A 25244-nucleotide genomic window follows, 5' to 3' on the forward strand; every position below is an offset into this window, starting at 1 on the left:
ATGTGAATCAGATATACTGACCTTCGGCTACAGAAGCAGACATTATTCTTACAGCACATAGATAATTGTTATTCTTTATAAATAAAAATGTAGTTATATGATGATAATAATAATAATAATAATAATAATAAAAAAACCCCGTGGAGGCCCGGGAAAAGAATAGGCCTCCGGTATGTTCTGCCAGTCGTAAAAGGCGACGAAAAGAACAAACCACTAATAGGGCTAACCCCCCTTTTAGTGTGATTACTTGGTTCAGGACAGAACTAAAGAAGCCTCGGACAAGCGCCGTCATGGTCAGGGACGGCGCTTGAACCCTATGCCCGCCCACAATGGTAATGACACTGCTAGCCAACTGGAAAATGATTTAAATCCAAATAGAGGTGTTTTGCAGGATATGCTTCCTGCAACCACCCTAGAAGGAAAACAAAGACAGAGGATGAGATGGTCAGATGAAGTTAATCGACACCTCATGTTCTGTTATTACCAAGCAACAAACCTTGGAACCAACACAACTGGATACAGATCACAAGTATACACAACATTTATTACCAGATACCCAGAATTAAAATTTTTAACAGAACAACGTCTAGCTGATCAGATTCGTGTAATAATAAAAAATAACAGGATACCCCAGTCAGAATTAGAAAACATCAAACAACAAGTACAACAAATACTGGAACAAAATAATGTGCAATTAGAAGAAGAAGAAAATACAGTAATGGACTCAAACATCCCAGAGCAAACAAACAAAGAACAACACGCATCAATTAAATAATCAGAGGAAAATGAAATTTTAAGACAGCCACCAGCACAAGCACAAATAGAACACGAAGTGACACACATGTTAGATATAGAAGAAAAATTTCAGTTGACATATATAGAATACAAAGACACAAATACAGACATTAGACCATTCTTGCATAGACCACCAAATAGCCCACAAGTCGAAACAACAATAAAAACTATCAACACAATCATACACAACAAAATAAATGAATACACAACTATGGAAGAGTTACAACTACTGGTTTATGTAGGAGCACTCACTACACTAAATATACACACTAGGCAGATATCAGAACCAACCAACACACAGAAGAAACCCACAAAACCAGCATGGCAACACAGGCTACAGATCAGAATAGAAAAACTGAGAAAAGACATCGGACAGTTAACACAATTTATAAGAAATGAAATATCAGACAAAAAACGAAAAAGGTTAGGTAAAATCTCACAACAAGAAGCAATAGAGCAATTAGAGGAAAAGAAGCAAAAATTACAAGCTTTGGCGAAACGACTTAGAAGATACAAAAAAAGTGAAAATAGAAGGAAACAAAACCAAACATTCAACACAAACCAAAAGAAATTTTACCAAACAATAGATAACACACACATAAAAATAGACAATCCACCAAACATAAGAGACATGGAACACTTCTGGAGCAGCATATGGTCAAACCCGGTACAACATAACAGGCATGCACGGTGGATACAAGCAGAAACAGATACATACAAGATGATACCACAAATGCCTGAAGTGATAATTTTGCAACATGAAGTCACCCGAGCAATTAATTCTACGCACAATTGGAAAGCCCCTGGAAATGATAAAATAGCAAATTTCTGGCTAAAGAAGTTCACCTCAACACATTCACATCTAACTAAATTATTTAACAGTTACATTGCAGACCCATACATATTCCCTGATACACTTACACATGGAATAACTTATCTGAAACCTAAAGATCAAGCAGACACAGCAAACCCAGCTAAATATCGCCCCATAACATGCCTACCAACAATCTACAAAATATTAACTTCAGTCGTTACACAGAAATTAATGACACATACAACACAGAACAAAATTATAAATGAAGAACAAAAAGGCTGCTGCAAAGGAGCGCGAGGATGTAAAGAGCAACTGATAATAGATGCAGAGGTGACATATCAAGCTAAAACTAAACAAAGGTCTCTACACTACGCATACATTGATTACCAAAAAGCTTTTGATAGTGTACCCCACTCATGGTTACTACAAATATTGGAAATATACAAAGTAGATCCTAAATTGATACAGTTCCTAAACATAGTAATGAAAAACTGGAAAACCACACTTAATATCCAAACAAATTCAGATAATATCACATCACAGCCAATACAGATTAAGCGTGGAATATACCAAGGAGACTCATTAAGTCCTTTCTGGTTCTGCCTTGCTCTGAACCCACTATCCAACATGCTAAATAATACAAATTATGGAGACAATATTACTGGAACATACCCACACAAAATCACACATTTGCTATACATGGATGATCTAAAACTACTGGCAGCAACAAATCAACAACTCAACCAATTACTAAAGATAACAGAAGTATTCAGCAATGATATAAGTATGGCGTTTGGAACAGACAAATGTAAGAAAAAAAGCCTAGTCAAGGGAAAACACACTAAACAAGAAGATTACATATTGGATAACCACAGCGACTGCATAGAAGCGATGGAAAAAACGGATGCCTATAAATATCTAGGATACAGACAAAAAATAGGAATAGATAATACAAATATTAAAGAAGAACTAAAAGAAAAATATAGACAAAGACTAACAAAAATACTGAAAACAGAATTGACAGCAAGAAACAAGACCAAAGCTATAAATACTTATGCCATACCAATATTGACCTACTCATTTGGAGTAGTGAAATGGAGTAACACAGACCTAGAAGCACTAAATACACTTACACGATCACAATGCCATAAATATAGAATACATCACATACATTCAGCAACAGAAAGATTCACATTAAGCAGAAAGGAAGGAGGAAGGGGATTTATCGATATAAAAAACCTACATTATGGACAGGTAGACAATTTAAGAAAATTCTTTATAGAACGAGCAGAAACTAGCAAAATACACAAAGCAATCACTCATATAAATACATCGGCTAAACCACTACAATTTCATAACCACCTCTACAACCCGTTAGACCACATAACATCAACAGATACGAAGAAAGTAAATTGGAAAAAGAAAACACTTCATGGCAAGCACCCGTATCATCTAACACAGCCACACATCGATCAAGACGCATCCAACACATGGCTAAGAAAAGGCAATATATACAGTGAGACAGAAGGATTCATGATTGCAATACAGGATCAAACAATAAACACCAGGTATTACAGCAAGCATATTATTAAAGATCCCAATACCACAACAGATAAATGCAGACTTTGTAAACAACAAATAGAAACAGTAGATCACATCACAAGCGGATGTACAATACTAGCAAATACAGAATACCCCATAAGACATGACAATGTCGCAAAAATAATACATCAACAGCTTGCCTTACAACATAAACTTTTAAAACAACAAGTTCCTACATACAAGTATGCACCACAAAATGTACTGGAGAATGATGAATACAAGTTATACTGGAACAGAACCATTATAACAGATAAAACAACGCCACGTAACAAACCTGACATCATACTCACCAATAAAAAGAAGAAATTAACACAACTAATCGAAATATCCATACCCAATACAACAAATATACAAAAGAAAACAGGAGAAAAAATTGAAAAATACATCTAACTGGCTGAGGAAGTCAAAGACATGTGGCATCAGGATAAAGTTGACATCATACCAATTATACTATCAACTACAGGAGTCATACCACACAATATCCACCAGTACATCAATGCAATAGAGCTACATCCAAACGTATATATACAACTACAGAAATCAGTAATTATTGATACATGTTCAATTACCCGAAAGTTCCTAAATGCAATATAACACATACCATACAGTTAAAAGGAAGTGACGCCTGATCAAGGTCCGCGTCACTTTTCGTTTTTAACCAGACTTAACGTCTGAGAAAGTAAAGAATAATAATAATAATAACACTGTGATAAGAATGATCTCTAGGCCAGTAAAATGTGATGAACGAATGAGTGAATGTCACATGACTTCAGTGTCACAAATGTTCAATGAAATTTTAATTCTGAATTACTTTCAGGACGAGATGCATCTAGAGCCTTTGTCACTGGAGAGTTCACTGAAAGTGGTTTGATTGATGAAGTACTGGATTTGTCACCAGAAGAATTAAAAAGCTTATCAGACTGGGCAAAATTTTATCAAACACAATACAAGTACAAAGGTGCGATAGGAATAAGTATGTTTATAATTTATAAGCAGTGTTGCATGGAGTTAGTGTTGTTAAACACTTTTTTTTTTTAGGTAAACTCCTTGGGCGGTATTATGATGCTGATGGTAAAGCTACACCATACTTACGTGAAGTGCAGAAAAAGATCAAACAAGCAAAAGCTAGAGAAGCTGATACAAATAAACTGAAGCTTATGTTTCCTCCATGCAATGTTGAATGGAGTCATGATACAGGAAGTAGAGTTTGGTGCTCAACAAGAAGGTTAGTTGTGAGCACATAGGTGATTACTGATTCACACATTTTATTCACCCATAATGTTCTCCAGTGATTTGAACTAGAGTATATTTCATTTCTTGAAATAATGACAAAAAAAATCAACTTGCGGCAACCTTCTCTAAAGAAAAAAATATATTTTTAATTATATCTAGTCAGTAGATCATGGGAAACACAAGAACAAAAAGAAGACAATCCAGAAACGTGGTTAATGTTTCAAACAGAAAATTCCATTCAGAAAAACTTAAAATTTTAATGCATGGCCAGCACTTAACTTCTTAGATGTTTTTCCTTTAGGAAGGAACACGGGATTAATTGAGGTAGGTTGGAAAGGAGTGTGGTGGTGTTGGTGGCGAGGTCATATGGACTCCAGGTTGAGAGGTATCCATCTGTTGTAGAGGCAAGGGGGAAACAAAGATTTAGGAGAAGGTGCCAGGTAGAGTTGGACAAAGGTGAAGGATAAGGTACCAGGTAGTGTTGGAGATCAGAGATTGTACATTGGTAAGCTTCATGTGAGCTATCATTTCAGAAATGATAGAAGTAACAGATGAAGATTAAAGAGGAAGAGAAAAGACAAGTAGAATGAAAATTCAAATGAGATAGAGGAAACGGGACAATAGTTGGGAAAAGCCATTTAAAAATGCAAGAAAGAGGACCAGTAGAAATAAATAATTGAGTTTTGAAAGAATTTCTACTGATGGTAAAAGGGGGCACGTTGTTAAAAACTAATTTGCTACCAAATCAGTAATCCTGTTTTCTACACAGCAAGTTTACTCATTGATTCCAAGTCGATTACTAGACAAGAGTATGGTTGGGAACATGTGTGTTAATTTTTCACAGTTTTTGTTTGTAATGCATTTATTCTTCTGGTGGATTCCTTCACTAGAGCTTGAGCATTAGACTGTTTTCTGGGAAATATGAAACATAAGAAAAATCGCAGTATTCATGTATGAACATTAGAAATATAATCACCTCCCTCTGGACTTGGCATCAATTTATTAGGCATACTATTTATAAACAGTCAAATCATTTTCTAAATATGTACTTTTAAATAATTAGCGAGATTAATCTGCAAAAGTGCTGTTCTCTGTAAATGAATAAGTTATGCCAACCACAGATTTTAATTATTTTGGAACTTATTACTGATTGGAGAAATAATGGTGATCATAATTAATTAGCTGCATTGTAGGTAATCATCTACCACAGTAGTACCTGAACATTATACTGTACCATTATCTTAAGAAGAATATTCCTTTAGTATCATTTGTCTGTTTCATAGCATCAAAATTGTAACTTCTAACCATTCTCCCATAGCACTTCACCACAAAGAGTATTTTATTTTACTCCTACAGTAAGTGTTCATTAATTTTTGTGTGACAGTATCAGAACTCCTTCATATCCAGTCTCTTGTTTCACTATAGGAACTTAATCTATGCTTTTTTAAAAAACTGAAGTTACTCTTTATAAAAGAAAATAATTTCTGATTCCTTCTGAACTTACTAAGATATCATCAAATAAATAAATACTCTTCTGTTAGTTGCAACTTTTTATTATAGTTCTATACAATATGTTTCTCTGTAACAGCATCATCAGATCTGTGAGACAAAGAACTTGGATTAGAATGAATTGAACAAACATTTATAAAATAACAATGCTTAGAGTAATTGCGGTGACAGGTAAGTTTTTTACATACCTTGTGGGTACATAGTATCTTGTCAGTGTTTAACATCTTACTCAACACGAGAGGCCAATCTGGCTGTCACCTTGTGGTGCATTACAAAGTAAACATTTCCAGTCACGAAGTGGCTGAAGTGACTGCTTTTATCAGATGTGATCTCCCATATAATTGTAGTATGAAACAGTTATTTGCCTCTTTAAATATTATCATTATGGCGTAAACATGTGGCACTATAAAACTCATTATTACTTTAAAGTAGATGTTATTGTGCATCCAAAATGTGTGACTTGACTCACCATTACAATACAGTTTTATATGAATCAAAACTACAGTTGATACATGTACAGAAGAAACATGACTGCATTATTAATAACATAAACCATAGCTAACAAACATCTGTAGAGAAGAAAGGAACTTTAGATCCAAAGTGACATCAATTTCCCCTTGGACGTTAACAGGATTACCGGATTGAACTTAACATTCATAACCAATATCAACTGTGGATCGACTGAGAACAATTTAAGGGGCTGGTTGAAGAAAGTACTAATCCATGAGGACATAGTTTTGCATTATTGTGCGTTATATATTTGGTTAAATATGTGAATCATGTATCAAAGTCAACTTCTTCGTAATTTTTTATGCAAATTATTACATTATTTTTTAGGTATTTAATGTGCCATGCAGGTTAAAAATTGTTAATAATCTCACAAAATCCTTTACATGTAACGTTGTCCCCACTATTGTGAGTCATTATCTTCATCAAAAAGTACCTAGAAAAAACCCCTAGGGGGCTCACCACTATTTGGTGAGTTCGTGCTTGGCTACCACCGAGCTCCAGCCTTTGCAGCATCATTTTCCTTCCATGTTGCATGTCTATCCTTCTGCTTTTCTTTTTCTCCTCCCTTGGGGAACATGTCTGGGATATTTTCAGGAATATGTTCTGAATTTTCAGTACCCTGACAGTAGCCCAGTAGCCTGACATCATAACATCCCTCTGCTGTTTCTTCTTTCTTTTTTTCTTGGTTCTCCATCCCCTAACCTTTCTCCGCTTCAGCATTTGAGGTTCCTCTTTGTTTTTTCTTCCTCCCTGTGCACCCTGAAGGCTGCCCAATGCATCTGGTGCGTAACTGGTTACTGGGTAACACGTAATTCCCAGCCCGGGGTTGAGAGGTAGGTTCTGCATGTACCCCTGATACAGGCCAGGTCCAGGGAGGGGTGATGGCTTGAGCTGTTACCTTCCCAAATTGCCAATTGGTCTCTCTGTCAGGAGTTCAAGAGGTGTGACCTGAGGAGTGAACTATCACCTAAGGCAGGTGACAGGTGAGCCCCCTCTGGGTGGGGGTGGGGGCGGGAGTTGGAAGGAACACGCCAACAGAGACGCTGGCAATCACAGGGGATTTTCTCACAATGAGCCAATCACCATCTAAATTTACGCCTATTAAACATAAATGGAATGAGGATAAAGATTCCAAGACTTACCCAGCTGCTGCACCTTGGTTCCTCGTTGTATCATGCACTGAAGAAGATCAGTCCTTTGCTATGGTTAATCTGTTTGTTGTTCAGAGAGGCGTCAATTCAGTTTGTGACCCAGTGAAATCGTGCTCTCGTTTATGCTATGGCACTTTGCTTTTGGAGACTGATTGTGATTCTCAAGCACAACAATTGCTTGCAGCTTCGTTTCTCCATGGCTATCCTGTTCATGTCAAGGCCCATTGAACACTGAATTTTTCGTGTGGTGTTATGTACACTAGGCTGCTTGATGGTCTGACTGAGGGAGAAATTTAAACTTACCTCTCTGATCAAAGTGTTACTGCAGTCCATTGGGTCATGAACAAGATTGATGCATCTTTAGTACCTAAATGCAGTCTTTTTATCACATTTGATAGAATAGTGTTTCCATCAAAGATCAAAGCAGGCTATGAAGTCATCACGGTCTGACCATACATTCCAAACTCGATGTGCTGCTGCCAGTGTCGACATTACAAACACACTCCAATGTCCTGTCAAAACACAGCCAAATGCAGTAGGGTTGCTCATGGGGCGATTGTCTGTCTCTTTATCCCCACTGTATCAGTTGCAATGACAACCATGCAACCTCATTTTGAGAATGCCCCTTGTATCTTGATGAATGGACCATCCAGGAGATCTGGGTGAAGGAAAAAGTGCCTTACCATGTGTCTCGCAGGTTATTGGCTAATTGGAAGCCCTGTGTTTTATCAACTGGCACTTACAGCACAATTCTTGCTAACCTCGCTCCACAAAGGACATGTCCATGCAGACTTGCTACCTCAAATTCAGCACCACAGTTGTAAAATTGCCCATTGTCACAGTAGCATTGCCATCTCCTTCTGCTCCAGATGTGCAACAAGCCCCCATATTTTCGCCTCTGACAGCAAAATCACCTGCTACACAACCGGGAGGCCAGAAAACACGTAAGGAATACTCCAGCCAACATACATCTGAGTCTTTATCTGCCAACTGCAAAGGTTCCAAGAAATCAAACAAAGGCAAATGGTCTTTTCTTCAGTGGTCTTGCCGTGTGATACACTCACCTGGCCAACCTCCATTTCACCAGTGCGCACCGCCAATTGTTTTTTGGCCTGGAATCCACACACCAACCCAGTGAGAATGCTGAAGTCTCCGTAGATATCATGGAGCACGAATCTCCAGCCTCTGCGCCCTGTAGCAGTGTGTCTTCAATGGCTGGCACTTGGCAGCTGCTGAGTTGACAACCCTTCATTTTTTTCCCTAGTTCCATTTCCATCTTATGACTCCTCCAGTGGAATTTCACGGCATTAGATCCAACAAGGATGAATTGCAGCTGCTCTTGGAATTGCAGTGTTCACTTGTTTTCTGCCTCCAGGAAACATAATTGAATCCTTGTGACTGCTTTGACATTTCTTTCTGTTCCGCTTCGACCTTCCTACGATGGCAAACTGCATTCATTATAAACAGTTGTGTGCGCAATGTTGTCACATTATTCAGTATAGCAAGAATGCTAGCTGGATTTTATTTACTAGTTCTTTTAAGAGTTCCACACCCTCTTCCATCATGTGGGCCAACCCCTGACAGCTCTCTGGGACCAAGTCCATTACCTAGTTTTTGGCCTGACTGTAGCAGATGGTGTCATTGTGGACCCCTTTGCTATATACAACAATTTTGGCTGCTACTTTGCAGAGATTTTGAGCTCCATTCACTATCACCCTGCCTTCCTCCATCAGAAATGAGTGGAGGAGGCTCCTTTCAGAATTGGAAATTACGCTGCTGCCTTTACTATGTGGGAGCTAGATTGTGCTCTCACTTAATCCTAATCTTCTGCCTCAGGGTCGGACAATGTTCACATTCAGATGTTGCAGCACCTTTCTCTTGTGGGCAAGCTCTTTCTCCTTCATACGTACAATCGTATCTGGGCAGATGGCACATATCCCAGATGCTGGCATGAAGCAACTGTTGTACCCATACCTAAGCCTGGTAAGGATAAACATCTTCCGTCTAACTATTGCCCCATTTCTCTCCCAGCTTTGTTTGCAAAAATGATGGAACATATGATTCATGCCTGGCTGGTGCAGTGGCTGGAGTCTCAAAATTTATCAACCTCTGCATAGTGTGGATTTCAAGCATGCCATTCTGCAGCTGACCATCTCGTCACTTTGTCAACCCATGTCATGAATGGTTTTCTGTGGAAATCCCTGACTGTAGCTATGTTTTTTATTTGGAGAAAGCCTACTATACATGCTGGACGACTGGTATCCTCCGTACTTTCTACACGTAGGGTTTCTGAGGCCACCTGCCCCATTTCCTTTGGGAATTTTTAGAAGACAGAGTTTTCAAGGTACATTTGGGTTTGGCCTCATGGGACACCTTCATCCAGGAAAACGGAGTGCGTGCAGGCTCCGTCCTGAGCATCTATTGCCAACAACCGTATTATAGCCTATCATCCACTGGGCATCTCTGGCTCCCTTTTCGTTGATGATTTTGCAATCTATTGCAGTTGCCCATGGACTTGTCTCCTTGAGCGGCATCTTCAGCAGTGTCTTGATCGTCTTTACTTGTGGTGCATTGACAATGATTTTTGCTTTTCTACTGACAAAACCATTTGAATGAGTATCTGGCGGCACAGTGGCTTTCTTATACCATCTTTACATCTTGGGCGTGTTGCTCATCTGCTAACTGAAACTACAAAATTCTTGGGGCTCATGCTTGATAGGAAATATACCTTGGTCTTTCACCTGGCAGCCCACTGTACCCGGTTCCTCATCATCTTGTGCGTCCTCAGCAGTACTTGCTAGGGAACAAATCGGAGCACCCTCCTACATTTGTACCAATCCCTTGTCCATTTGAAACTAGAATGTGGGTGTTTTGTTTATGCGTCTGCATGTCCGTTGATCTTACGCCATCTAAATTATTATCCACCATCATGGAAACTGTTGGCCAGTGGTGCCTATTACACTAGCTTGGTTAAGTGTCTGTATGCAGAAGCTGCTGAACTACCCCTGGTGATGTTTGGCTGCCATGCCTGGCCACCCATCCTATGCCCCCTTCTTCAATGACTCCTTTGACCGCCAGTATGGGGTATGTCCCTTTTCTCTGTTACCCATTGGGAGTCACCTTTGCTATTGCTCTGGCAGCTTAACTTCAGATTACCAGCTTCTTTCCTGATGAGTGTGAACCCATCTCCACCTTGGTTTCATGCGGCAGCCCTTGTTTACCTTTGACTTCAGTCACTTCATAAGGAAATTACTCTAAGTTTCTTGACCTTTGCACAGAACTTAGCGATAGTACCTTTGTGTACACTGATGGACCATTTTTGGTATTGGCTTCCGGAACACTGCTCAGTATCTACAGCAGAGCTCTTCATCCTGTATCAGGCCGCACAGTACATCCACTGACACAAGCATTTCAGTTGTGTCATCTGCTTCGATTCTCTCACTGCCCTTCAGAGCTTCTGTGTGATGAACACAGTCCATCCCTTAAGCAGTGGGTCCAAGAAAGTTTCCACTTGCTCACTGTTGATGGAGCCACTGTGATGTTTATGTTGATTCTTGGTCACATCGGTCTGACAGGAAACGAGGCCGCTGACACTGCTGCCAAGGCTGCAGTCCTCCTATCTCAGCCCACAAATACTTCTATTCCTTCTGATGACCTCTGTGATGCCGCCTGTCAGCAGGTGGTGTCATTTTGGCATCACAACTGGTTATCCCTTCATGGGAACAAGCTCCAGGGAATTAAACTTCTCCCAGTTGCCTGGCCGACCTCATCTCGGTCCTCTCATCATGAGGAGATCATTTTAGCTAGGCTGCATATTGGGCACTGTCATTTTAGCTGTCACCATTTGTTATGTGGTGATCCCCCACCACTTTGTGCTCATTCACCAACCTGTCAAGCAGCAGCCATATTTAGTAAACTTTACCTGAAACGAGAAAATGTTACTCAAATATTACAGCCATTAAAATAACACATTAAAACATTTAATTTTATACTAACAAAATTATTTTGAAAAAAGGCTGCCGTTTTGAATTAGATTTTTAGGAATTTCTCATGGACCAATTTTGTCTGATTCTGAATGTGTTAAAAAGTAATAATTGTCAAATTGAATACCACTTCAGTTGTTTGTAAAGCAATTTTGCCCAGGTCAAATCATAGTTTGACAAGGCTATTCTGCTACATCCTATTTTCTTCACAATACACATTTATTACCACTTGTGGCAGAATGTTATGTAATTATAAGGATTCACATTATCTATCACCACAACCAAACAATTCCTCCGAGCAACAGGCCTACATCAGAGACTCACCCCTGTGAACTCTCAGTAAACTTACACTGATTGGAACTCTGTCCACCATAGAAACTGCTTGACAAATTATTACACTACCTTTTTATCTGATATGTGAGTGGATGTAGATTCAAGGAGTGCATTGAATGAAATAACAAGCCTTGTAAACAAAAGACTTTAATGGAAAATAAAAATAAAACGCTAACCAAAATAAATGTAGTCAGTTGAAAAGTACAAATGAGTGAAATTAAAATATGCTGTTGATTAACATTCAGTACCATGTTGGTCCATCCTATGTATTGTAACATGCTAAGGTCCTCCAAGATATGCTGTCTTCTGGGTGGTAGGTAGTCAAGACATAGCTGCTCAAGCCTGTCCCAAAGGTCAGTGAAGAAGCTTCTTGTGATGACACACTACAGTTCTTAAGCACACTTCTACATCTACATCAACATCAACATCCATGCTCCGCAAGCCACCTGACGGTGTGTGGCGGAGGGTACCTTGAGTACCTCTATCGGTCCTTCCTTCTATTCCAGTCTCGTATTGTTCGTGGAAAGAAAGATTGTTGATATGCTTCTGTGTGGGCTCTAATCTCTCTGATTTTATCCTCATGGTCTCTTCACGAGATATACATAGGAGGGAGCTATATACTGCTTGATTCCTCAGTGAAGATATGTTCTCGAAACTTCAACAAAAGCCCGTACAGAGCTACTGAGTGTCTCTCTTGCAGAGTCTTCCACTGGAGTTTATCTATCATCTCCATAATGCTTTTGCGGTTACTAAATGATCCTGTAAAGAAGCACGCTGCTCTCCGTTGGATCTTCTCTATCTCTTCTATCAACACTATCTGGTACGGATCCCACACTGGCGAGCAGTACTCAAGCAGTGGGCGAACAAGTGTACTGTAACCGACTTGCTTTGTTTTCAGATTGCATTTCTGTAGGATTCTTCCAATGAATCTCAGTCTGACATCTGCTTTACCGATGATTAATTTTATGTGGTCATTCCATTTTAAATCACTCCTAATGCCTACTCTCAGATAATTTATGGAATTAACTGCTTCCAGTTGCTGACCTGCTCTATTGTAGCAAAATGATAAAGGATCTTTCTTTCTATGTTTTTGCAGCACATTATACTTGTCTACATTGAGATTCAATTGCCATTCCCTGCACCACGTGCCAATTCGTTGCAGATCGTCCTGCATTTCAATACAATTTTCCATCGTTACAACCTCTCGATATACTACAGCATCATCCGCAAAAAGCCTCAGTGAACTTCCGATGTTATCCACGAGGTCATTTATGTATATTGTGAATAGCAATGGTCCTACAACACTCCCCTACGGCACACCTGAAATCACTCTTACTTCGGAAGACTTCTCTGCATTCTGTTATCTAGGAGCTCTTCAATCCAATCACACAATTGGTCTGATAGTCCATATGCTCTTACTTTGTTCATTAAACGGCTGTGGGGAACTGTATCAAACACCTTGTGGAAGTCAAGAAACACAGCATCTACCTGGGAACCCGTGTCTATGGCCCTCTGAGTCTCGTGGACGAATAGTCTGAGTCATGCGAACAGACACTTAAAACATGCCATTTGGCTGAGTCCTGCCTGCTGGAGGAAGGTGTCAACAAGTTTCACGAAGTGTGCATCTGCATAATTGTCTTGATGGATGAACCCTGTACTGTAGGACTGAACAGTAGATTGTAGGATCATGTCTCAATACTGCGCAGCCCTGAAATTGCCCTCAAGATGAACCTGTAGGAGTATATGTCTGAGATGTGTATTGGTATCTAGCTGCTGCCACACTTTTCTACAACAATCATCAAGCATCTATTTAGTCAAGAGAACTCAGTGCCGTTGATGCAGATTCCATTCCATTTTATTCATGCACAGTTGTTCTGGGGTGTTAGTACTGTTGTTTGTAATGAATGCCCAGAGGCCAAATTGATCATGGGAAGACAGTTTCGTGCTGTTGGGTTGACACAGCCCACCCAGCTATCTCCAAAAGTCAATGGACATTTCTATTGAGCACTTCTCGGTGTACCCAAGAGACACAAATTATAGATAGTGGTCATAAGCTGATGTTGACTGCAGGCTATCAATATTAGGCAGATGTTCCATGCTTTGTGTCTCCCGATAGATAACTGAACGTTTTAATGGTGTTACTGTGGTGTATATCAACTCAGACCTCTACTGAACTGCACTGAGAATGCAGGTTACTCTGACCTCCATTACACAGTTAGTTGTATGTAGCAGTTTCATGTGGTCAAAAAGTGTGTTGAGAAATATGTTGTCAGTGGAAAGAACATAGATTATGCAAAACACGAGGATGGTGCAATATGTTTCTGACCAGTTTAAAATAGTCGTCTATTGTGCCCTTGGCAACTGTGAAGCGCAGTTGTACTCGATGATAGCAATAGTAGCTCCACAGAACCACTCAAAAATATTAATGTGTGAGAGAAGTCTATTGAACTAAAAAATTATGTTCATATTTATGAGCATAAAGGCTGAATATCAATTAGGTAATTACCTTAAATGCCTGGGAAATGTGAAAGTCATTTTCATAATTCCATGAAATTTATGCAGTACCCCAGAAAGATCTTTGTCAGTTTAAGCTTAATTTTTCTTTATGCCAGAGCACCCCTACAGGAAACCTCGATTGTCATTGCTTAGAAGTTCTTCATATTTTCTTTTTGACAAGATGTACTATGAACTGACTGATGAAGTGTCCATGAGCAGTTCACCCTGCCGGTTGAGACCAATATGTGTATGAAACACATCAGAGAAGCATCCCTGGAAACAGACTGAGAAACTGACACTTTCACCTGTTACATTGTTGACATGTTTCTTATATGGTCACATGGCTCGAGGCCTCTGCTTTCTTCATAGTCTAGTTAAAAGGTTAGCCGATGAAATGCTGGGTACAGTGTGAACTGGTAAAAGGTTCACCAACTTTTATTTGCATGGCGACATATACTGTCTGGCACAGAGGAAGCGAGTGCTCGGAACAGTTCAACAGGAGTCACATCATTTATGACAGTGTGTCTCACCAACCAACTAGAATATCTGGAGACTGTTTTCCATAATAATATCTGCACAGAATGGCAAATTTGGAAATTTCCAAACCCAACAATGACACTACATTCTGGAGGAAACCAAGTGAAGTGCTGTGTAATGAATGAGCAGACTTTGTGTGGTTTAATCGAAAGCAATAAATTTCACATGTTCCCGTGGGACTCAAAGTTTGTCGTTTCTGTGTATCTTTTCTTTTGATCTGTCACCCTGTTTTATTTTGGAGGAGTGTGGTAAAAGGAATGACTGAACTGACCACAGATTAAGTGATACACTTTAGCTGGAATCTGTTCATGGCATCATGTATGTTTCTTTAATGCTTCTGATGTTCTGCCTTCTCCATCTTTACTCACATTTCCTACAGAGCACCAAGCCTTTGATTCCAAATACTGGAAAAGTTAAGGGTTATTTTATGGATCTTCTAGTTTCACCACATTTGTAAACATCCAGTTTGTTCTAGGACAATTTGTAAAATGTTACGATATTGCTCTTTTTGTTCCAGTGGTGGCATTGAAAGGGACTGGGTTGGTTCACCAAGACAGTTTTATGAACCTGGATCCTCGGCTTACAGATGTGCTTGCATAAATATGCAGGAGGCAGAAACATTGCCAATGTTAGGCAATATTCGAGAATATGAGGATTGTGATCCACATGCTACTAGTTGTCATATAAAGAGTTGATGTATGTTACTTGTGATGAATAACATTCCAAACATGTTTTTGTATAAACTAACCCTTTAGATGGACTTTCTTACGGAGTTCAGTGTCCAAATATTTTATTGTGATATTTACAACTATGCCTGTCAGTGGACTTGGAAAGCTGGGTCCTGGTACAATGCAGCTATTGATTGTTTTTGCCCATGAAGAGCTATTTATTTTCCAAGTATGGTGGTGAAAGTGTTCAAAATTGGTGTATTATCTTTGGGAACAACAATAAGAAAATTAATTACTTTTACATTTTAAATTAAATTATTTTCTTAGCATCAGTTCAAAATTAATTGTCTTAAGATCTATTTGCTATGTGAACAGTTGGCTCTCCATTTTAAAGCTGCAGGTCATTATACTAATGTATGAGCTCTGCAGGTACAGCCTGAGGCTTGTGTTACTACACATCGTCTTTACTGAATTTAGTACAATACATTATGAAACTTCCAAACCAAGTCAAAGGAAACCCTCCTAGAATTTTTTTATGACTCAAAGACAGGCAGGATGATTTCCCAACTTGTGGAGAGAAATGATTTTGGTTTGTAAACCAAAAACAGAAGTACCAGACAAGCCCCTGTTGTGACATAAATTTTCCTTAACGAGTGGCCTCAGAAATAACCTTTAAGAAAATAGTCATCAATGACATGGTCTGGTTACTAGAAACCAGCAAGCTCTTTGACTACTCACTGTTTGAGTGGCTGTGCAATAGGATTTTCTACATTAGTAGTATTGTAAAATACTCTGTCTTTTAATAGAAAAGATATACAAAACTACTTGGAGAATCAACTTTTTAAGACAACTATGTCAATATAATCATATATCATTATGAAATACTGTGAATGCTTTTCACTTTGTCATTGCCATCATAGTAAAATTTCCACAGTAGGAAGGCCAGCACAGCACTCTTTATTTCCATTTCAGCTCAACAGATGCATCTTGCAGTTTGAAGGTTGGAGTTGGAAGAAAAGACAAGTTTTAAATTTTTTTACTGGTGTGTGTGTGTGTGTGTGTGTGTGTGTGTGTGTGTGTTAATTTTAACCAGTCTTGCCATGTTTTTAATTTAACTGATTTGCAAATGAGGAGCAATGGTCGTTGTTGTCCTCAGTCCAGAGACTGGTTTGATGCAGCTCTCCATGCTACTCTATTCTGTGCAAGCTTCTTCATCTCCAAGTAACTACTGCAGCCTACATCCTCCTGAATCTGCTTACTGTATTCATCTCTTGATCTCCCTCTATGATTTTTACCCTCCACACTTTCCTTCAATACTAAATTGGTGATCCCTTGATGCCTCAGAACTGGTCCTACCAACAGATCACTTCTTTTAGTCAGGTTATGGAACAAATTCCTCTTCTTCCCAATTCTATTCAGTATCTCCTCATTATTTATGTGAGATCAACCCATCTAATCTTCAGCATTCTTCTGTAGCACCACATTTTGAAGGTTCTATTCTCTTCTTGTCTAAATTATTTATTGTCCACGTTTCACTTCCATACATGGCTATATTCCATACAAATACTTTCAGAAAAGACTTTTTGACACCTAAATCTGTACTTGATGATAGCAAATTTCTCTTCTTCAGAAACTCTTTCCTTGCCATAGCCAGTCAGCATTTTATATCCTCTCTACTTTGACCATCATCAGTTATTTTGCTTCCCAGATATCAAAACTCATTTACTACCTAATGCCACATTTTCTACCTAATGCCTCATTTTCTAATCTAATTCCCTCCGCATCACCTTATTTAATTTGACTACATTCCATTGTCCTCGTTTTGCTTTTGTTGATGCTCATGTAATATCCTACTTTCAAGACACTGTCCATTACGTTCAACAGCTCTTCCAGGTCCTTTGCTGTCTCTGACAGAATTGCAATGTCACCAACAAACCTCAAAGTTTTTATTTCTTCACCATGGATATTAATTCCTACTCCAAATTCTCCTTTTGTTTCCTTTACTACTTCTTCAGTATACAGATTGAATAACATCAGGGACGTGCTACAACCCTGTCCCACTCCCTTCCCAACCACTGCTTCTGTTTCATGCCCCTCAACTCATAACTGCCATCTGGTTTCTGTACAAATTGTAAATAGCCTTTCACTCCTTGTATTTGACCCTGCCACCTTCAGAATTTGAAAGAGAATATTCCAGTCAACATTGTCAAAAGCTTTCTGTAAATCTACAAATGATAGAAACATAGGTTTGCCTTTCCGTAACCTATCTTCTAAGATAAGTCGTAGGGTCAGTATAGCCTCGCTTGTTCCAAGATTTCTATGGAATCCAAACTGATCTTCTCTGAGGTCTGTTTCCACCAGTTTTTCCATTCGTCTGTAAAGAATTCACTTTATTATTTTGCAGCCGTGACTTATTAAACTGATGGTTTGGTAGTTTTCACACCTGTCAACACCTGCTTTCTTTGGGATTGGAATTATTATATTCTTCTTGAAGTCTGAGTGTATTTCACTTGTTCATACATATTGCTCACCAGATGGTAGAGTTTTGTCTTGGCTGGCTCTCCCAAGGCTAACAATAGTTCTAAAGGAATGTTGTCTACTTCTGGGACCTTTTTTCGTCTTTGGTCTTTCAGTGGTCTGTCAAATTTTTCACACAGTATCATATCTCCCATTTCATCTTCATCTACATCCTCTACCATTTCCATAATATTGCTCTCAAGTACATCCCTTGTATAGATCCTCTATATACTCCTTCCACCTTTGTGCTTTTCCTTCTTTGTGTAGAACTGGTTTTCCATCTGAGCTCTTGATATTCATACAGGTGGTTCACTTTTCTCCAAAGGTCTCTTTAATTTTCCTTTCGGCGGAATCTGTCTTACACCTAGTGATATATGCTTTTACATCCTTGCATTTGTCCTCTCACCATCCCTGCTTAGCCATTTTGCACTTCCTGTCAACCTCATTTCTGAGATGTTTGTATTCCTTTTCGCCTGCTTTGTTTACTGTGTTTTTATATTTTCTCCTTTCATCAATTAAATTCAGTATCTCTTCTGTTAACCTAGGATTACTACCAGCCTTCATCTTTTTACCTACTTGAGCCTCATCTGCCTTCACTATTTCCTCTCTCAAAGCTACCCGTTCTTTTTCTGCTGCATTTCTTGCACCCATTCTTGTCAGTCATTCCCTAATGCTCTATCTGAAACTTTCTACAACCTCTGGTTCTTTCAGTTTACCCAGGTCCCATCTTCTTAAATTTCCACCTTTTAGCAATTTCTTCAGTTTTAATCTACAGTTCTTAACCAATAAACTGTGGTCAGAGTCCAAATTTACTCGTGGAAATGTCTTACAATTTAAAACCTGGTTCCTAAATCTTTGTCTTGCCATTATATAATCTATCTGAAACCTGCTAGTATCTCCAGGCCTCTTCCACGTACACAACCTTCTTTCATGATCCTTAAACCAAGTGTTAGCTATGATTAAGTTTTGCACTGTGCAAAATTCTACCATGCAGCTTCCTCTTTCAATTCTTAGCTCCAATCCATATTCACCTACTACGTTTCCTTCTCTTCCTTTTCCTACTGTGGAATTCCAGTCACCCATTACTATTAAATTTTTGTCTGCCTTCACTGTCTGAATAATTTCTTTTATTGCATATTACATTTCTTCAAGCTCTTCATCATCTGAGGAGCTAGTTGGTATATAAACTTGTACTACTATGGTAGGCATGGGCTTCGTGTCTGTCTTGGCTACAATAATGCGTTCACTATGCTGTACATAGTAGCTTACCTGCGCTCCTATTTTTTTTTTTTTATTCATTATTAAACCTACTCCTGTATTACCACTATTTGATTTTGCATTTGTTACCCCTGTATTCACCTGACCAGAAGTCTTGTTCCTCCTACCACTGAACTTCACTAATTCCCATAATATCAAACTGTAATCTAGCCATTTCTCTTTTTAAATTTTCTAACCTACCTGCCTGATTAAGGGATCCAACAGTCCACGCTCCAATCCGTAGATGCCAGTTCTGTTTCTCTTGATAACGACATCCTCCTGGGTAGTCCTCGCCCAGGGATCCGAATGGGGGACTATTTTACCTCTGATATATTTTGCCCAAGAGGATGCCATCATCATTTAACCATAGAATAAAGCTGCATGCCTTTGGGAAAAATTATGTTTGTAGTTTCCCCTTGCTTTCAACTGTTCACAGTACGAGCACAGCATGGCCGTTATGGTTAATGTTACAAGGCCAGATCATTCAATCATTGCCCCTGCAACTACTGAAAAGGTTGCTGCCTCTCTTCAGGACCCACACGTTCGTTTGGCCTCTCAACAGATACCCCACCGTCGTGGCTGCAGCTACAGTGCGGCTATCTGGATTGCTGAAGCATGCAAGCCTCCCATACATTTTAAATATTCACATATTTGATTCAGACTCTTGTGGTTGCAAGGCTTTACTTGAGAGACCTAAAGGCACTGAACATATTGAAGTGCCTTAGCCAAACCACCATTGGTAACAGATAACAACTGAAGGGAATTGGAGGAATGCTGATAAGGCAAAAAAAAAGGGGGAAAAATAGAAAGCCCACTCATGTGTGTGCTAGGTAAGACATTTTTGAATTTCTACAAGCCCACAGAATACCAATCCATAGGCAAATTAGGCCGAAGTGGCCGTGCGGTTAAAGGCGCTGCAGTCTGGAACCGCAAGACCGCTACGGTCGCAGGTTCGAATCCTGCCTCGGGCATGGATGTTTGTGATGTTCTTAGGTTAGTTAGGTTTAACTAGTTCTAAGTTCTAGGGGACTAATGACCTCAGCAGTTGAGTCCCATAGTGCTCAGAGCCATTTGAACCATAGGCAAATTAGTGATAAACAAAGGGTTGATCAAGCTCCTGTCAGTACTGCCACAGAAATCTATAAAGGGCTATTGCAAAATGTGAATGAGAGCCAGTGAAAAATGGCTGTATATCAGAAATTCAATTTTATGCTGGGAAGATTGGGAGAACACCATGGAAAAATATAGGACAAAGTTCAGTGGAGAACCATACACAGGAGTTCATCAAGAAATATAATTTCTTGTAAAATGGATCCACAGCCTATATAAATTATGAAAGATTGTCATATTGTGCTTATGGCTTTGAATGCTTTTATTTTTGCTATTGAATCTACATCCACATCTCCATCTCCATGACTACAGTTCATGCTTAAGTGCTTGATAGAGGGTTTGTCGAATCATCTCCAGACTATTCCCCTACTGTTCCACTCTAGAACTGCATGGAAAAAAACGAACATTTAAATCTTTCCTTGCAAGCCTTGATTTCTCTTATTTTAGTACGATGGTATGTTGGTGTCAACAAAATATTTTCGCATTTGGAGGAGAAAAGTGAGTATTGAAATTTAAAGATCTCACCGCAACGAGAAATGTCAGTGTTCCTATGAGTGTCACCACAACTTGTATACCATATCTATGACACTCTCTCTTCCCTATTTCATGATAATGCAAGAAAGCTGCCCTTCTTTGAACTTGTTGATGTCCTCCATCAGTCCTATTTGATACAAAGCCTTTACCATATAGCAATACTACAGGATGGACAAGCGCAGTGTAGGCAGTACATCTGTTGCATCTTCTAAGTATTCTGCCAATAAAACACTGACTTTGGTTTGCCTTCCCTACAACATTAACAATGTGACTATTGAAATTTAAGTTGTTTATAACTGTAATCATCATTTAGTTGGACTGACAGCTTTTATAAATGTGTGATTTTTTATATAACTGAAATTTAATGGATTCCTCTTAGAGTGGATGGTTCAACACGCTGGTCACAGAACCTACTGGTAATAGAGTATCTGAACTCGGGGAGGTTGCTGGTGAAGACATACACGTCTGTCGTGTCTTGTTCTAGGTATCTGAAATACACTGACCTGCATCATTCAAGTGATGATGTCCCTTCTGCACAGTAGAAGCACTGGTTGTGAATTCGCTTAAATCAGGATCCGGATGAATGGCTGTAATAGTGTAGAATGATGTGAAGTCTGACAGCACATTTTTTGAAGTTGTGCCATTTTTAATTCTAGTTACAGTATTTCCTTTGTGATGGTTTACAAATGTGCAGATTACAATGGTCTTACACTCAAATATTACACCAAAACAATGACAGTTACATTTATCAAACTCTAAATAATACCAGAGTTTAACTGATAAAGCATGTCCTATCATGATCAGTGGGATCTATGCCCGACATGCGACAGCTCATCTCCGCTTTCCCTTCCTGGTAGGAAAGTGCTTCCTTCTGTTTTGGGCCAATCAGTGCCATCCATTTTGTTACCTATATATATAAGTTACCTTCCGGGGTTGACAATTGACAATATTCTTACGTTGCTGATGTAATGCCAAGTCACAACGGACGCTGTGCTGAATGCTCTCTGTCTGTCTCTCTCTCTCTCTCTCTCTCTCTCTCTCTCTCTCTCTCTCTCGCTTGCTTGCTCGCACAATCCAGTGGCAACATATTGCTCAACATTGTGTAGTCTTAGGTATCACTCATTGCATACTACCCATTAACGTAATCATTATAATGTTCTTGCACATTTTATTATGTAGTCAATTGCGACTTTTCGCTCTATACACTTGCCTTGTCTAAATAATTTTGCAGTGGTTTTGATCTTATGATGACTTTACAGTATGGTAAATGATAGCATCATCTGGAAAAATAAACACACACACACACACACATTTTCTGGCAGGAAATCACGAATCCCGTCACATATAGCAAAAATCAAACTCTTGACAGCCGCAGGTGACATATGGTGTCCTTTCAAGACTAAGATGCATTTCACTAACATTACTCTACCATAATGAGATTTTCACTCTGCAGCGGAGTGTGCGCTGATACGAAACTTCCTGGCAGATTAAAACTGTGTGCCCGACCGAGACTCGAACTCGGGACCTTTGCCTTTCGCGGGCAAGTGCTCTACCAACTGAGCTACCAAAGCACGACTCACGCCCGGTACTCACAGGTTTACTTCTGCCAGTACCTCGTCTCCTACCTTCCGAAATTTACAGAAGCTCTCCTGCAAACCTTGCAGAAATAGCACTCCTGAAAGAAAGGATATAGCGGAGACATGGCTTAGCCACAGCCTGGGGGATGTTTCCAGAATGAGATTTTCACTCTGCAGCGGAGTGTGCGCTGATATGAAACTTCCTGGCAGATTAAAACTGTGCGCCCGACCGAGACTCGAACTCGGGAGTACCGGGCGTGAGTCGTGCTTCGGTAGCTCAGTTGGTAGAGCACTTGCCCGCGAAAGGCAAAGGTCCCGAGTTCGAGTCTCGGTCGGGCACACAGTTTTAATCTGCCAGGAAGTTTCATTACTCTACCATGTCACAGCATGTGACACTGCAGGTCTTATGAGTGCCAGCAACCACCTTCGGAGGGGGGTGAGTAACTATTTCAGATGAGTTTAATAATTTACAGCTGCACGTTTAAATTCATGCAAGCTCTCGATAGCACACAACGAAGTTAAGACCTGTAGCGGGTACCTTCTCTTTGACATACTGATTTCCCATGGGACCCTGCAGAGCCGACCATTTGGGAACTATGGCAGACAAGGCAACCAGTCTGACATCACAACTCCGTTGAAGGGCCTATGGAGGGAAAAAAAGAAGGCAGATGGCTACACTATGTTACATGCAACAGATATTCTGAAAGATGAATACCAAATTTTGGAAACCATTTTTTTGCTGTCATGTTAATTTGTCCAGGTTTGAAGTGGAATTGTTGGCCCTGTTACATTTGGCTGCTGGAAAGTAGGTGATGCAGTTTATGATTTATTCAGCACAATCAGTATTTCTCTTCAGTTAGACGGGGTGTAATATTTCTGCTAGTCCTTTACTGTACAAAAACCATTCTGTCCATATTAGCAAAAGAGAGAGAGAAAGAGAGAGAGAGAGAGAGAGAGAGAGAGAGAGAGAGAGAGACCTGGCAGCCCAAGCATGCTTCAAAAGTGGTTGCGTTTATGACACACACACAATCGCACAATCATACACACAATACTCACACACACGTGACCGCTGTTTCAGACTGTTCTAGCCAGAACCTTTTTTTAAAAGTGGAGGAGATGTGAACAATCAATAATTATTGAGAGGAGAAATTTAGGGCATGAGATGATGCCCCAACAATTAGCACAGTTGCGTAGCCATGTGTTGTTTGGGTACGAAACTGTTGATACAGTGTGGCTCAATTGTTGGAGTGTTTGCAATTTGGAAGGCAGTGAAAAACACTGGGAAGCAGAGAAAAAACCGGATACTCGAGTAAAGTAAAGCAAATACAAAGTAAAATGACAGAAATAAGACCACTACAATAAAATTAAAGAGAGTAGCCTTACTTAATATATACAAAAGGAAATATTGCTTGAACAGCTCCACTTACGTGAGATGTGACTTCTTTAAAGTTTAGATTACGATCGGATCAGGTAGTATATCCGTAAACAACGCCAGCTGGCATTTTTGATGAAACAAGTACGTTTCCATGCATTCAAAGTGCCCAACACACGTGACGTCACGAGGAAGTATAGCTTTGGTGAACCTCATGCTCTAGTATTTAAATTGGCAGATGTTGGCTTAAAGTTTTTTTATCTCAATGATGTGGCCTGTATTTTTCGTGGGCCCAGATTCTGGGGCTGATGATGCCATAAACAGTGAGATGCGTGAAAAACTGCCTCATAATATATGACATTTAAGTGTATTACTTCTTTGCTACTAACACTATTCGCAACATATTTCTCAGACAGTGTCCACATATTCCACTAAACGTAGCTACACAAAAATGTGTTTGTGCGACTCATAGTTCAAGAGATATGAGTCAGAAACACTGAGATGTGTGAAAAAATGCTGTATCATGCATAAAGTTTTAATACATTTATTCTTTACTGCTAAGATTTTCCTGCAGTCGGATCAACTAAGAAATCCCTGACACTTAGCAACACTTTTGACAGCTATCAACCTATCAACTACGGCGTGCAAACCACAGAACAAGAAAAAAGAGAAACGCAACTCCCTTGTTAAAAGTGGGAAACACAGACAGACAGCAGCGCCTCAAGTGGTATGGAGATGAAATAAAATATGAAAACATTGCGGGTTGCATCCCCCCCCCCCCCCCCAGTTTACTTCCGTTGTAGGTTTTAATTTTAATTCTATTACCTTATTTTTCTGGACGTGCAATGTAATTATTTTGGCTGGCATCACAATAAAATAATTGAAACATTGCTATAGCACACTGTACTACAGTAGAGAGAAACCTATTCAGTAATATTGTCAGACTATTTTTGACATTTGCGTCTGACAGACAATAAAACATGATAGGAGCAGCAACTGTCAGGCGCAAACGTCAAAAATAGACTTAAATTGACATGCTTATATTGTTATCTATCAACATGTAAAAGCTCCACCATGTTTTATGGCTCATAAGATCTAGATGCAACACCTGAAACTGAGAGGAAGGCGAAACAAGCTTGTGGTGTAAATAATTGAAGCCAAAGAAAAATAACACTGTAGCAGCTAAACTGGACTACAAATATTCCTGAATAATGTCATAATTTTAACATCATACAAGCTGCTGGAT

The 25244-nt window shown here is 39.4% G+C and overlaps 1 protein-coding gene across 2 annotated transcripts in view; it reads left to right on the top strand.

Annotated features, from left to right (window-relative positions):
* Positions 1-15842, top strand: part of LOC126263125 (neuferricin) — a 54019-nt gene extending 38177 nt beyond the window's left edge. For both annotated transcript variants that reach the window (XM_049960143.1, XM_049960141.1), the window contains 3 exons: positions 4029-4169; positions 4250-4436; positions 15481-15842. In XM_049960143.1, coding sequence (XP_049816100.1) covers positions 4029-4169; positions 4250-4436; positions 15481-15658 — 506 coding nt within the window. In that variant the 3' untranslated portion in view covers positions 15659-15842. The remainder of the gene's footprint in view (positions 1-4028; positions 4170-4249; positions 4437-15480) is intronic.
* The last annotated feature ends 9402 nt before the right edge of the window (positions 15843-25244 follow it).

Source organism: Schistocerca nitens, chromosome 6 (genome assembly GCF_023898315.1).
Source record: "Schistocerca nitens isolate TAMUIC-IGC-003100 chromosome 6, iqSchNite1.1, whole genome shotgun sequence".
Lineage (NCBI taxonomy): Eukaryota > Metazoa > Arthropoda > Insecta > Orthoptera > Acrididae > Schistocerca > Schistocerca nitens.